At 59.2% G+C, this 13,570-nt stretch overlaps 3 protein-coding genes across 5 annotated transcripts in view; 2 read left to right on the top strand and 1 right to left on the bottom strand.

Annotated features, from left to right (window-relative positions):
• The window catches only part of RAB8A (RAB8A, member RAS oncogene family), a 127,102-nt gene that overhangs the window by 97,528 nt on the left and 16,004 nt on the right, over positions 1-13,570 (top strand). The gene's annotated exons all lie outside the window — the stretch shown is intronic.
• Positions 1,897-6,031, bottom strand: SMIM7 (small integral membrane protein 7). Its single transcript, XM_056119825.1, has 5 exons — positions 5,952-6,031; positions 5,828-5,869; positions 4,822-4,874; positions 3,159-3,249; positions 1,897-2,546 (listed from the first exon to the last, which is right to left on the bottom strand). Exons 1-5 carry the CDS (start codon positions 5,975-5,977, stop codon positions 2,531-2,533), a joined length of 228 nt encoding a protein of 75 aa, XP_055975800.1. The 5' UTR covers positions 5,978-6,031; the 3' UTR covers positions 1,897-2,530.
• On the top strand, positions 6,002-13,254 carry TMEM38A (transmembrane protein 38A). Of its 2 annotated transcripts, none has more exons than XM_056119809.1 (6): positions 6,002-6,132; positions 9,169-9,325; positions 9,663-9,847; positions 11,164-11,251; positions 11,992-12,109; positions 12,380-13,254. In XM_056119809.1, the coding sequence occupies exons 2-6, from the start codon at positions 9,198-9,200 to the stop codon at positions 12,587-12,589; spliced, it is 729 nt and encodes a 242-aa protein (XP_055975784.1). In that variant the 5' UTR covers positions 6,002-6,132; positions 9,169-9,197; the 3' UTR covers positions 12,590-13,254. The 2 variants fall into 2 exon arrangements, with proteins under 2 accessions (XP_055975784.1, XP_055975783.1); XM_056119808.1 differs by lacking the exon at positions 6,002-6,132 and adding an exon at positions 6,614-6,813.

The raw sequence follows: 13,570 nt of genomic DNA on the forward strand, positions 1-13,570 counted from the left end.
GGAGAGCCAAGCCCCTGGCATGCAGGGCGCACCCGCACCTCTGAGCGATCCCCCAGATCCCAGTAACTGGCTCAGAGAAAACACTCAAAGGCTCAAGGATGTGGGTCACAAGCTGAGCTGTGCCTCCCAGCCACTCCTGATCAGTAGCAACGGGGGTGGGGAGCACACACCCGGGCCCCCAGAGCCCAGTCACAGGCAGGGTAGAACCTGGAGGGACGTGACTGAGGTCAAAGGCCCTTCAGGGCGGTGCCCACGCATGCTGGGCCTCTCCCAACATGGGGAGGCCCTCGGGATCCATCCCTCACTGCATGGCCCCAGTAGCCCCCAGAACTGCCTGGTGTGGCCCTGTAAAAAAAAAAAAAACAGTAAAAGAAAAGAGCAAAGGCAACGGCGCAGTGAGTAGGCCACCTCAACTCTGCCATCACCACAGGGTCCCCCCAAGCCCCAGGAGTGATCCCTGAGCACTGCCAGGTGTGCCTCCAAAATACAAGAAAAAAAAAACAGAAATAAACAATAAAAAATGAAAGAGCAGTCCTGGGGAGAAAAAGCAAGCAGGGATACGTGGGCAAGGCTCACCACAGGCCCCAGATCCTGGTTGAAGCCAGGCAGGCAGCGGGTACACTCTGCCAGTCTCCTCCCTATGGCCTGCCCTGTTTCCACAAAGACCTCTGGTCAGCTGCCCCGCCCCCACATCTGGACATCCCTCCCCCCCACCAGACCACCCTAGGCCCCACCTCTGTGACCCATGCATACCGATGCCCATGTTCACTGAAGTACCAACCAGATGCCTGCCTTCACTCTACCCACTGTGGGGAAACCCAGGGGTTGGGAAATCACCACTAGTTTTGTCATGCTTTGGGGGGAACCAGCTGCGGTACAGGGGACCCAAGCAGGCCCTGTGTGAGGCAAGCCTGACTAAGCCACTGTACTCTCTCTCCAGCCCCTGTTTTAGCATTGTCTGCACTGCGCTGGCCTCTGGCTGGGACCGGGCAGCCCTTCCCAATGGTGGGGCACAGGGGGAGACAGACCTCAAAGGGAAAGCCTTGGGGATCCCCCGGGGGGCTGGCTAGGGGGCTCCTCACAGACTCTCCAGAGGAATGTAACTGGGTTTGGGCCCATTTACCACATCTGCAAGGCACACAATGTTCAAACACTAGGAAGAGGCTCAGCAGGTCCCCAGAAGAGAGGGACCCCGCTCATCCCACAGCCCTAGTCGCTTGAAAGAAGGGCTCAGTGCCAATAAAACTTTACTGACAAAACAGTGTGGGCCAACTGGGGGGAGAGGGATTCCTGGAGCACAGGGGAGGCTGAGACCCCCTTCCCAGCAGGGGTCACTGTGCCGCCCTGCCCCCACAAACATTCAAACTTAGCAGAGGGTCAAGACCAAGGCAGGGGCCTATGTGCTTGACACTGGTGGCCTCTGGGCACCAGCACGCCCCATGCTCCACGGGCCAGGGTCCTCAGAGAAATGGGAAAGCAACTTAACAATGAGATGATAGTTCTCTGCAGAAAAACGGGCCAATTGACACCGGCTCAATGATGCCATTCTCCAAGGGGCTATATCCAACCCCCACAGCGCACAAGCTCGAGGGCTCCTCTATGCAAAGTGGTATCAAGGGGCTGAGGGGCCTTGGCCCCACACCATCACCCCCAATCACCACAACCACACCCACAGAGCCCTGCTCCCGCCCTTGACACTGCCCCACCCGTTCCTGAGCCAGACCTTGGGCCTGGTCCCCAGAAAATGCCCACTGGGTCCCACAGCTGGGCCTAGTGATGGTGGGAGTGATGCGGGGTCCCTCTGAGCACTCTCATCCAATCCTCAGCACCACAGACGCCGTGCCAGGACCCCCTCCCCCTTTTCCAGCACCTTCTGCACACAGAACATCAGTCCACTCCTGGTAACATGGTTGGGGGTCCCCCGAAGGTGCTTTATTTTAACACCAACCCTGCGGTCAATTCTGCGCCTCTGCTTCCCTCCCTTGTGTCCTTGGGAGCCCGCACCGAGGGGCAAGCAGAGCCCTGCGGAGTGCTCCAGTTCTGCAGCATTGTACATCCAAACCTCGAGAACGGGGTCTTGCTGCTGCTGCCGCGGGGCCACAGGAGGAGGCCCCGCCCCGGCAGGTGGGGACGAAGCATGAGCTCTGGGGGGGGCAGACAGCTGCGAGGCCCCAAATGTCCACCCATAGCATCGGGTGTGCCCTCGTGGCTTGTCACCACTGCGAGGCCTTGGTTAAAAAGAGAAAATAAACAGAGCAAACCCAGAAGCAGGTTCTCGGGGAGCGTGGGGGAGATTCCAGCCAGATCAAGGACGGAGGAATATCTTCCCGCGCTCTCACGGCGAGTCTTCAGGCAGAGCCCGCAGAGCCGCGCCTGGGCCACACTGATGGAAACTGGGACAGGTGCCTCTGGCAGAGGCGGGTCCATGGTTCTGATCCACCCACCGGCTTCCGGGAAGGCTCCTGGTTTTCAGGTCAAAGGCATTCCGGACAGACCGAGGAGCCCGTGTTCCCGGTTGCCATCCAGTCGCTCAGGAGCCGAAGAGCCTAGAGAAGCAGAGGGCAGAACCTGTGAGCGCGGGGCTTGCACTCGGCTTCTGGGGGAGGCACACCGCTCCTCCTACTTGCTGCAGACAGGGCAGTGCTCAGAGGAAAAGCTTAGAAAAGTGCTTAGAAAAGTATCGGCTTTACGTAAATCTGTAACATTAGCCTGTCCACAAAATTTCACAAGGACCTGGCCCCAACTGTCCAGGCAGAGCAGGAAGGAACCTGGAGCTAAAAACGCAGGCAGCGGGAAAGGCGGGAAGCTCTCGCTCCACTGCTGCCACGTGTGACCCTCTAGGCCAAGGATACTCGTGGGGCACTGACACCTCTCAGGTCCGTCTTGGAGGAGGGCATGCTCAGATGGACCCACCCTTCGGTGAGAAGCATGAGGCACCCAGACACCCATCAGAGCAGTGAGATGAACCCCGAGGAGGTGGTGTCCTAGAACATAGAACAACCTGGTGACAGCCTGAACCCTCGCCCCGCGCCACTGAAAGTATCTGGAAGGTGGCCATCCCACGCGGGGAAGAGACTGGTCAGCATAACGCTTTCCATGGCAGAGATGCGTCCCGGGGTCTGGGGGAGGATCATGGGGCAGAACAAGGCGGGACTTACACGATCATGCAGAACATCATGAAGACGTTCCACAGCGCGATGAAGATGCGGAAGTACCTGAGGCTCAGCAAAAACTCCCGGATGTTGTCCCCTGCGAAGCCAGAGGTGGTTTTTCACAAGGGGAAGAGAGACCGAGAGACCGGATGGTAAACCGACAAGCAAACAAGAGGCAGCTGCTAAAACACTGCGCCAGCCTATGATTGGCTACAGAAGGGCACGTGACATAGGTCTACCCAATGAGAACCAGCCCTGGGACTTTTGCCACTCCCTACTTTCCCGGTCTGGGCCACATTAAAGGGGCAGCGCTAAGGGTGGCCCAGCCTTTGGGTCAGGGTTGCAAACTGCTCCCCCCACTACCAGGCTGGGCAAGGTGTTGAGTTTGGTGGGTTTTCTTTGTTCTCCGGGCAGCACACAGCAGTACAAGGGGCTGGGCATACAATGTGAGGAGCCCCTCGCACCATCACCACTGCCTGAACTTGGCTTTCATGACGGGTGTCACAGCAGACTGCTGCAAACGAGCCCCAAGCATCCAGTCCCAAACATCCAGTTGCATAGTGTGACTGGAACAGCCATGTCTGTCCCTATGCACGATGCCAGGGCGGCATGCAGCAGAACGCACACGGCCTCTGCCCACGGGCTTAAAAAAAAGAGGCCCGGATCTCCAGCAAACCACCATCCGGTATCTGATTACCAAGACATGGCTCGAGACACATCTGCTTCAAGCAGGGGGCAGAGCCACAGTGCAAAGAGGGTTCCGGGTCAGTCATGGCACCACACAGCCACCCAGCACTTACCACCCAGAGTGGCTTCTAAGTACCTCTGGGTGTGGCCTGAAAACCAAAACTAAAACCAAACCAACACACCCTGGCTTCAGAGCTCAGAAGCAACAGTTGTGGGGACAGGAGACTGCCTGTCTCTGGGCTTACTGCTTACTGATCCCAGAAAGGCCATGAGACAGCAGGCGCCCAGATGTGCCTGGAAGCTCAGGGCACCAAGGGGGCAGGGAACAGTGCCAAGAGGGCTGGCCTAGCCCAGCAAGCTGAGGATAAAGGGGATGGCAGAGGGGCTGCGGCTACACACCTAAAACACACACAGATCCCCAAAACACACTCACACACGCACACTCATCCTCTTATACACACTCTTACACACATGCTTACACACATGTGTCCCATCCACACACATCCTCATAAACCCTTACACACACTCACACCTGACACATGCAGACACACTCGTTCATATACTCTCATCATACCTGACACAGGCAATCACATACACACTCACACACAACTCACACCCTATCATACACAAACTCTTACACAACATGCAAACTTTCACACTCATGCTGTCATGCAAACTCACTCTAACGCACACATACACAACACACAAACTCACTCTCACTCACAAACTCACACTAACACACACATACTCTCACACTAATGCACACATACACAACACGCAAACTCACTCTCACACAAACTCACACTCTGATACATACTCTCATGCAACACACAATCTCACACACACACACATCCCTAAAATGAACCCACCCAGGAAAGCAGACCTTGCAGACACATGCCCACCCACAGGGGATTCTGGACATGTGACCAGAGCAATATAGATAAATGAAGAACAAGCCCACTGGGGAACGGCTCCTAATTACCTGTACTGGGCTCCTTGGACTCCTCCCCAAAACCCTGTGTGTCCTTCTTCTTCCTATGAGGGGCAGACCAAATCCATCTTCAGTGAGTCACCCCCCTACAGCGAAGAGGACCCTGAAACCTCAGCTGCTGCCAGGAAGCAGCTCCACACCTCTGCCCTGCCAATCACAGCCAGGCCAGTATGCGTGACAGTGAAGGGACAGGCAGGGCTAAAACAGGACACAATGGGGGCTGACTCAGGATCTCAGGGGCAGAAGCAAAGGGACCTCCCTCCCCCAGAAAGGAGAGTCTTGGACTGGAAGCTCTGGAGGTGGACCAGAATGATGGCCAGGAGGACTAGGGCACAAACTTTGCAGACAGGAGACAGGAACTGATCTCCTCCACTACTGACTAGAGGGCTGGAGGAAACCCTGAGCACTTCAGGTGTGGCCCCAAAACCAGAAAGCACTAAAATGAAAAAAAGTTAAAAGTTCTGGGGCTGGAGCAATAGTACCCTGGGGAGGATGTTTGCCTTGCACACAGCCAAGGGGGGTTCAATCCCCTGAATCCCATATGGTTCCCAGAACACTGCCAGGAGTAATTCCTGAGTCCAGAACCAGGGGTAAATTCTTATCAATGAGTGTGACCCAAAAATCAACAAAAAAAAGAGCGAGAGCGAGAGAGAGATAAGAGAGAGCGCGCGTGAGCCTGAGAGCAAGAGCCTGAGAGAGAGAGAGAGAGAGAGAGAGAGAGAGAGAGAGAGAGAGAGAGAGAGAGAGCGCGTGAGCCTGAGAGCAAGAGCAAAAGCGCGAGCGATTAGTTTCTAGGCAGTAGGACCACGCTGGAGGAGGGGCCGGATGGAGGAGGGGCCAGGATGGGGCGGGGCCAACACGAGGGTTGGCCATCAGAGGGCGGGGCCTGGTTGAGGGCGGGCCAAATGGGACGGGCCCAGACTGGGGCGGGGCGATAACGTGGGCCGGGCCTACGGCTACCAAAGTCCGGAGTCGCGGTCCGATGCGGCCTACTCACAGCTTAAAGTTGAGCACGGCCCCGGCGTTCATCAGCAGTGTCCTGTGGAGGGAGAGTACGGTGATCTGGGCCGCCCCCCGCCCCGCCGGGCTCCTTCGCCCCCGCCTTCGTTCACCCTAATTACCCGAACAGCAGGATGTCCCCGATCATCCTTACGGCCGAAGCGTCCGTCAGAACCGGAAGCGGAAGCTTTCTGGAGGGCGGGCAGAGGAGCGGGAGCTGGCCAATCCCGACGCAGCCTTTGAGGTGCGCCTGTTCTCCGCAGGCCCCGCCCTCACTGCAGGGGCCAGGCGAGGTATGACGACGTGAGGGCGGGGCCACCGGGCCGGGGGCGGGGCCGGGGCCGGGGCGGCGCGACGGGTCCCGGCACCTGCTGGCTCCTCCGCGGGGCTGGGGTCCCCAGGGGTGCACAGGAAAAGGGGTCCTGACTCAGCGGCTGCCCTGGGCATGCGCTGGCTAGACCCCTGGAAACGACACCCCCAACGGGGCTGGCACTGCAGGGGCTGCGTCCAGCTGTCTCCCCGCACCGGACACCGTGTTTGGGACGGGACCGGCACGACCCCACGGAGACTGGGGTCACGGTGGCCGCTTGGAGGACCGGAGTGCTGACCCGGAGCGTGGGGTTTGCATGCGATGCTGCCCCGTGGACGATGGGGGTCTCTGTCCCCAAGGCTCAGTCCGAGGCGCACCGGCCCCGGCCCGCAAGACCCGCCGGGGAAGGGACTGAACTGGGACGGGACGGGGGCGGCCGAGGGGGCCCGGCCCGCCCCCCGCGTGCCCCTCCCCGCCGCGGGGCCGGGCGGGGGCGGTGCCTGGCGGGCGGGCGGGTGGGGCGCGGGCCGGGGCGGCGGCGGCGGGCACCATGGAGCTGCTGTCGGCACTCAGCCTGGGCGAGCTGGCGCTCAGCTTTTCGCGCGTGCCGCTCTTCCCGGTCTTCGACCTCAGCTACTTCATCGTCTCCCTCGTCTACCTCAAGTATGAGCCAGGTGAGCGCGGCGGGACTGCGGGCGCGGGCGGCTCGGCCCGGGCTCTAGTTCCCGGGCACGGGAGCAGGTGGAGCAGGTTCTGCCGCTCGGCGGGGGGCATCCTGGGGGCCGCGCGCGCGCCCTTCCCGGAATGGGGGCGCGGGCAAGGACGCGCTGCACGAAAAAGGGGTTGCTGGGGAGGCGCGAGGGCGAAAAAGGGGGTGTCGCGGTGGAAGGGGTCGCAGGAACTTGGGGCTGGAGCGGGGCTGGTGTCTCTGTGTGGGGCCGGCGGGTGTCGTGACCTCGTCGCTTGCCCTTGGCCACGCGCGTGCCCCACCGCAGCTGCGTGTCTATTCATAGGCCGGTCCGCTGGGGGGTGCAGAAGGTGACACAGCGCCCCCATCCCGAACGCTGGGCGCAAGCCCGGTAGGTGTTTGTGGGGGCTTGCAACCTCCCACACTCTCATGCAGCTTCCCAGGATGAAGCTCGGGACTCATCTGATTGTTTATTTTAAAAGCGTTTTCCCCCAGAGCTGGCGAATGGCCTCCTTAGAGTTCAGTCTATTTTTGTACAAGATTGAGGGGTCGTGTCTCCTCTTGTATCTGCAGGATTTCAGAGCACCCACGCCTTATATGGATACTCAAAATGCAGCATTAGCCGGCACAGATCCGTCTCCTCAATTTTCCACCTTTCTGAACCCCCAGGTGCTAGTAGCCCCTCTATTCTCTGCACAGACGGAAGTGGTGGCCCCACCCCCGCCCCACCCCCAATGATAAAAATAGGTGTTGGTGGCTATTTAAGAATCCAATGTAGAGTCACAGAGGGAATGGAAGTGTCCAGTTGCGTGGGGAGGGGTGGGGGGAGGTTGGCCTGTGCCTTTCCCACCTCCACAACCCCAATTATGGATCAAAACTCCGGGCTTCTGACCCCCAGCACGCCCCTCCTTTTGCCTCCATAAATTCCAACAAGGAACTTTGGGAAGCAAATTAGCTCCTCGCCTCCCGCCCTCACTCACAGGGCAGAGGCCTGTGCAAGGACATTTCCTGGGGTTCAGGCCACAGAGCCAGGTCACCCAAGAAACCCAAGTGTGCCCTGCAGATCATTTGAGGTTCCAAGGGGATATAAGGAGCCCACGGGCACCTAAGCAGGGAGGAGAGGGGAAGAACCTAAACCCACCTACTCCTGGCCCGAACATGAGGGACGTCCTGGGCCTCCACACTGATTTGTGGTCACTCTTCTTTGACAGCAGGGCGAGGTCTGTGGGAATGAGGCCAGCAGGAGTGGTCAGCGCTCCAGATCTTTCTACCTGAGCTCCCGAGGCACCCCCCCCACACACACACACACCAGGAGCACCCTCAGCCCCACCCCTGCCGCCTCCCTATATGCAGGCAGTAAGAGAAGGATCTGAACAGAACTGTCCTGGGGTATTTTTAGATTCCCAGATCCCTCCTCTGCAGGGCCTCACCTGACCCTCAGGGCCGGCCAGCTGTTGGGAGGATTAACTCCCAGCTGGTGGTATTTTAAATAGACACCCAGGAAGAAGGGGAGAGATGGGACCTTGCTGGGCACTGGATTTGGTGGGCAGCCTTGAGGGTGATCCCTAACTCCAGGGAGGTAGTGAGAGGGACAGAGAAAATGAGGGACCCCGCCTCCTCAAAGGAAAAGGGCGGGGTGAGCCTGAGATTTACAAAGGAGCACAAGATAAGGTGTCACAAGGGCCTGTCCAAACACACAAAGCAGGGTCGGGCAAAGGACTCTATCCCCAGCACCCCAGATGGTCCTTCAAGCCCCAGGAGGATTCTCCACCCTGCTCCATGTGTACAGCGAGGACAGGGGGCTGCCTCCGTTTCTCTGAGGTTGGCCACAGAGAAGACTTCTCTTTCAGGCCTGGTGCTGGTGATGTGGAGGGTCTGTCTTGTCCCCTTCTTCCCTGTGCGGACCAAGGTGTTCCCTCCTCCTCCCAGTGATCTTACCCCCTTTCCACCTGCTTCCAGCCGAGAGACACTTCCCCCCTCGTGTAGCCTCAGGTCTGGTGACTTGATTGACCCCCTGAAAGCAAAACTCATGTGGGAGAAGGACTCTGGGCATTGAAATCACAGGTCACCCAGGAAGACGCCAGTGCAGGTGTGGGATGCCCAGAAGCGCGCGCAGATGAACAGCTGGGCTCTGTGCTCTTGGTTTCTGCAAACCACCTGTTATTAATGGTGGGAGAGCACAGAGGGTGGGCACTTGCCTTGCAGGCAGTCAACCCCAGTTCATTCCCTGGCACCACATACGGTACGATCCTCTGAGCGTCTAAAGGGTGCTCTGACCCCCTGCAGAGTCCTTGGGCCAGTCCCTGTGCCCACTAATAGTGACGAATCCACACCTGTGCAGGCGCAGTGGAGCTGTCCCGCCGCCACCCCATGGCCTCCTGGCTTTGTGCCATGCTGCACTGCTTCGGGAGCTACATCCTGGCTGACCTGCTCCTGGGGGAACCTGTCATCGACTATTTTAGCAACAGCTCCAGTATCCTGCTGGCCTCCGCTGTCTGGTGAGGGCAGAAGGGATGTGGGAGAGCCACACGCAGGGGCTGGGCAAGGAGAGCTTGGTGCCCAGTCCCCAGGAGGGTGGTGGAGTCGGTCAGTTGGTAGGGCACAGGAGCCTGGAACCCAAGCTCCTGGGCAGCACTTGGGGAAGCCTGGCCACCAGTGTGGGGCATAGAGCTGATTGGAGCCATCTCCCTCCATAGTGGCTCTGAGCATCCCAGGGCGTCCCTGTCCCAACCTGGCTCCCCTGCCAGTCCTGTGGGGAGGGCGCTGGGATGGCCCTTCTCCTCCACGGGCGGATGTGCCGCCAGAACCCAACCCCTGGCTCCGTGTCCCCCAAAGGTACATGATTTTCTTCTGCCCCCTTGATCTCTTCTACAAATGCGTCTGCTTCCTGCCCGTGAAGCTCATCTTCGTGGCCATGAAGGAGGTGGTCCGAGTGCGCAAGATCGCCGCGGGCATCCATCACGCCCACCACCATTACCACCATGGCTGGTTTGTCATGATTGCCACCGGCTGGGTCAAAGGTAACGCAGCGCCTCCACCCCCTCCAGAGGCCCGGCCCGGAGGGGGCGGTAGTGGGCACAGCTGAGACTGGGGGGTCTTTGGGAAGATGAGCTCCTGGCAGGGCTGGGGGGCACATGTGCGGTTCTGGAGCGAACCCAGGCGTGCAAGGCTGTGCTAACATCAGCGTTCTCAGCTGCATGAGGTCTCCCTGTCCCCTGTCTCCCCCGCAAAGAAAAAATATGAGACTGGCAGAGCGAGGGTGTCCCCACAGGCATCAGTTTCAGTCAGTGGTGGCTGTAGGGACTGGAGGGCTAACCACACTTAGAGCCAACCAACCTGACACCCCATATGGTTGCCCAAGCATTGCCAGGGGTTACTCCCAAGAAGAACAGAGAGCCGGGAGTAGCCCCTGGGCATTTCTGGTGTGGCCCCCAAATTTAAAAAAAAAAAAAAGAACATCAAAACATACATGCATGGCTGGAGTGATAGCACGGCGGGTAGGGCATTTGCCTTGCACGCGGCCAACCCGGGTTCGATTCCCAGCATCCCGTATGGTCCCCTGAGCACCGCCAGAAGTAATTCCTGAGTGCATGAGCCAGGAGTAACCCCTGAGCATCGCCAAGTGTGACCCAAAAAGCAAAAAAAAAAAAAAAGTGCAAAAAGAGAGAAGTTACAGAAAAGTGGATGACTGGGTGATAGTAGCAGAGAGCCCCAGAAGCAACTGGAGTACTGATCAGGGACTGAGGAGGAACACGCGGGAAACACAGTAACAGGAAGTCACAACAACACACTGAGCCCTGGGTGGACAGGCAAAGCCAGGAAGCTGGACCAGGAACGTGTTTCAGCTGGTAGAGCTCATTTTGTCTCGAGACCCTGGGTTTGATCCTTGGCACCACGTGGCTCCCTGGGCACTGCCAGGTGAGGTCCCTCTGAGGAAAAAGCCATGCAAGAATGCCTCACCCCTGCCTTCTGCTCTGGGCGGGGAGCCCAGGATCAAGGACGGGGGTCACCCTCCGTGTCCCATCCTCTTTCTGCTCTCCAGAGACTCCAGGTCCCAGAGCATGTGCCCCCAGAGGGTGGGGGGTGATGAGAGAGATGGACAGTTCCGAGCCTCCAGGAGACGGGCGGCAGGTTCCTCTCAGTGTTGGCCCGGGCAGAATCTGGGCCACTCTGGGTTTGTGTGAGGTTGACCTTGTGGCCCGTGGCGCTGTGCCATGTGTGACTGACGGTGTCTGGAACATTGCTGCCCCTAACCAGTTTTCTACCCCTGTACCCCAAACATTCTGACCAGAGTGAGGGGTGTGGGGATGATTCAGAAGCAGTCCTTGTCCCCCAGGCGCAGGTGTGGCACTCTTGTCCAATTTTGAGCAGCTGCTTCGAGGGGTGTGGAAGCCAGAGACCAACGAAATCCTGCACATGTCTTTGTGAGTATTGCCTACCCACCCTTCAGGCCTGACCCTGCGTCACACACACCTGGAAACCCAGTTCAGCCTTCGGGGAACCTTCCAGGGCTAGAGGACCCAAGAAGGGGAGGGAGCAGAGACAGCTGCAGAGCGAGCACGAGGGTGCTGGGTTGGCGAGTTGAAGCCAGAAGCCACCTCCAGGTGGCTTAGTCAGGAAAGAACAGGGTCTGCCTGGTTCTAGGGAGGAGGGTGCATAGCCATGGGGGGACCAAGTGTGGCGTGGAAGCGGGGGGCGGGGGCAGATCTCCGGGAGTGGGCTAGTTCTGTTCTCTCCCACCACAATAAGTAAAGCCGAGACGCCACCCCCCTCCCCGCCAGTCATGGAGAAGCTTGCGCCCACCTCCATTGACTGACTGGGAAGGGGTGGAGGGCTGCATTGCTGTCTGCAGGCAAATGACTGTCCCTCTGCCTTCCACACACCCGTAATCCTGTACAGGGAAAGGGAAGAGCTTCTGAGTGCGGTTTATTATAGAGGACTCTAGGAAGGAGGGCCCTCAGCCTCTCTGGAGCATTAGCCTGCCTCCACTGGTGGGAAGGGGCGGGCATCAGAGGGAGGGGCTGTTCTCAGGTGGGCGGGGCCTTGGTGAGTGGTGTGGGATGTGGCTGGCAGGAATGGGCGGAGTTATGCGGCGAATGGGCGTTGCTTATTTACAGTGGGCGGGGCCAGGCCGCCCACTGACCTGACCGCCCTGCCCTTCCAGTCCCACCAAGGCCAGCCTGTATGGAGCCATTCTCTTCACGCTGCAGCAGAGCCGCTGGCTGCCCGTGTCCAAAGCCAGCCTCATCTTCCTTTTCACCATGTTCATGGTGTCCTGCAAGGTGAGGGGCCTACTCGCCTGCCTGCTGTGTCCCCTCACCCTCCCATGCTGGGGGAGCCAATGAGGGTGGGGTGGTACGAGGGGTTGCTCAGCCAGCAGCAGGTCTCTGCAGGGGGGTGACCTGAGACAAGCGTGTCCGGTGGGTGGGACAGACCTTCCAGGAGGAGACAGATGCCTTCCTGCCTCTGCCCAGCGAGGCCCGTATGTTTCAGAACCAGGACCAGGCCATCCCCTCCCAGCTCCCAGGCTGACCATCCTCCCTGCCTTGCAGGTGTTCCTTACAGCCACCCACTCGCACGGCTCCCCATTCGACCTGCTGGAGGCCTACATCTGCCCTGTACTGTTCGGATCAGCCTTGGGGGGAGACCACCACGACGCCCATGGGGGCAGCCACGGAGGCCCCACACACTCCACACTGCCCAAGTCCAAGGAGGAGCTGAGTGAGGGTTCCCGGAAAAAGAAGACCAAGAAAGCCGACTAGGCGGGGGGCTTCAGGGGACCTCGATAATTGTGGGAATTGGGGTCCCTTTGCCACTCTTGGAGAGGGGGGCCTCAGACTAAAGGAATGTCAGGACTCTGGTGTCCCCCTAGTTCCTCACCTCCAACCCCCAGAGACCGGCTGGACGGATCTTCCTGCTGCTGCTTGCACCGGTTCCTCCTGCACAGGGGGAGTATCACGCTCTCATCTGCCCCCTGCTCGGCGACCAGCTCTGGGTACCTTGGCCCAGGCTCCTGCACACCTGAGCATTGGGGGCAGCGGTATCTAGGGTCCTGAGGGCTGCGGAAGGCTATAGCCACCCTGGGCTGAAGGACACCCCAAACCAAAGAGATGCAACTGGCCAGCAAGGCCCCAGGACCTGGCTCCATCCTCTCTTAGCTGCACCCGGTCACTCAGCCAATCACCAAACGCACAGACAATGCAGGTGTTGCTGGGTGGGGCCAGGGGTCCTGCCGGCCACCATCTTGTGGCCTGGATCACCAGGATGAGGGCACGGACATGCCTGGCTCAGGTGGGATCTCTCCACGGGTCACTGCACTCTGGGAAATGTCTTCCTGGGGAGCTGGGTGGTCCTGAGGCAGAAAGATGTTCCCAGATCTCTCCTCAGGCAGCTTGGTGAGAGGGTTCTGCAAATAAACCCTGTGTGACACTCACCGTGTGCGTTTGTGTGTGTGAGTGCACAAGTGTGTGTGTATGCGTGTGTAGTTCAGCACATGTGGGGCAGACTTCCCAGACCCTAACTCTGGTATTGGGAAGCCCAGCCAGGCAAGTGAATTTTCCGGTTGGCATGTGTGCAGGTGACATAGTCTGGGGCAGGAGCAGCGCTGAGGTTCCCCCTCACACACACACACACACACACACACGTGTGATCTGACCCTCGGCTGTGTGGAGCTGAGACCTCTTGTGTTCCCAGGTGGCTGGGCCGCAGGGTCCTTCTGACTGTGTCCAGCGCTGGCCTCCAGG

The sequence above is a fragment of the Sorex fumeus genome, unplaced genomic scaffold (genome assembly GCF_029834395.1).
Source record: "Sorex fumeus unplaced genomic scaffold, SorFum_2.1 ptg000041l, whole genome shotgun sequence".
Lineage (NCBI taxonomy): Eukaryota > Metazoa > Chordata > Mammalia > Eulipotyphla > Soricidae > Sorex > Sorex fumeus.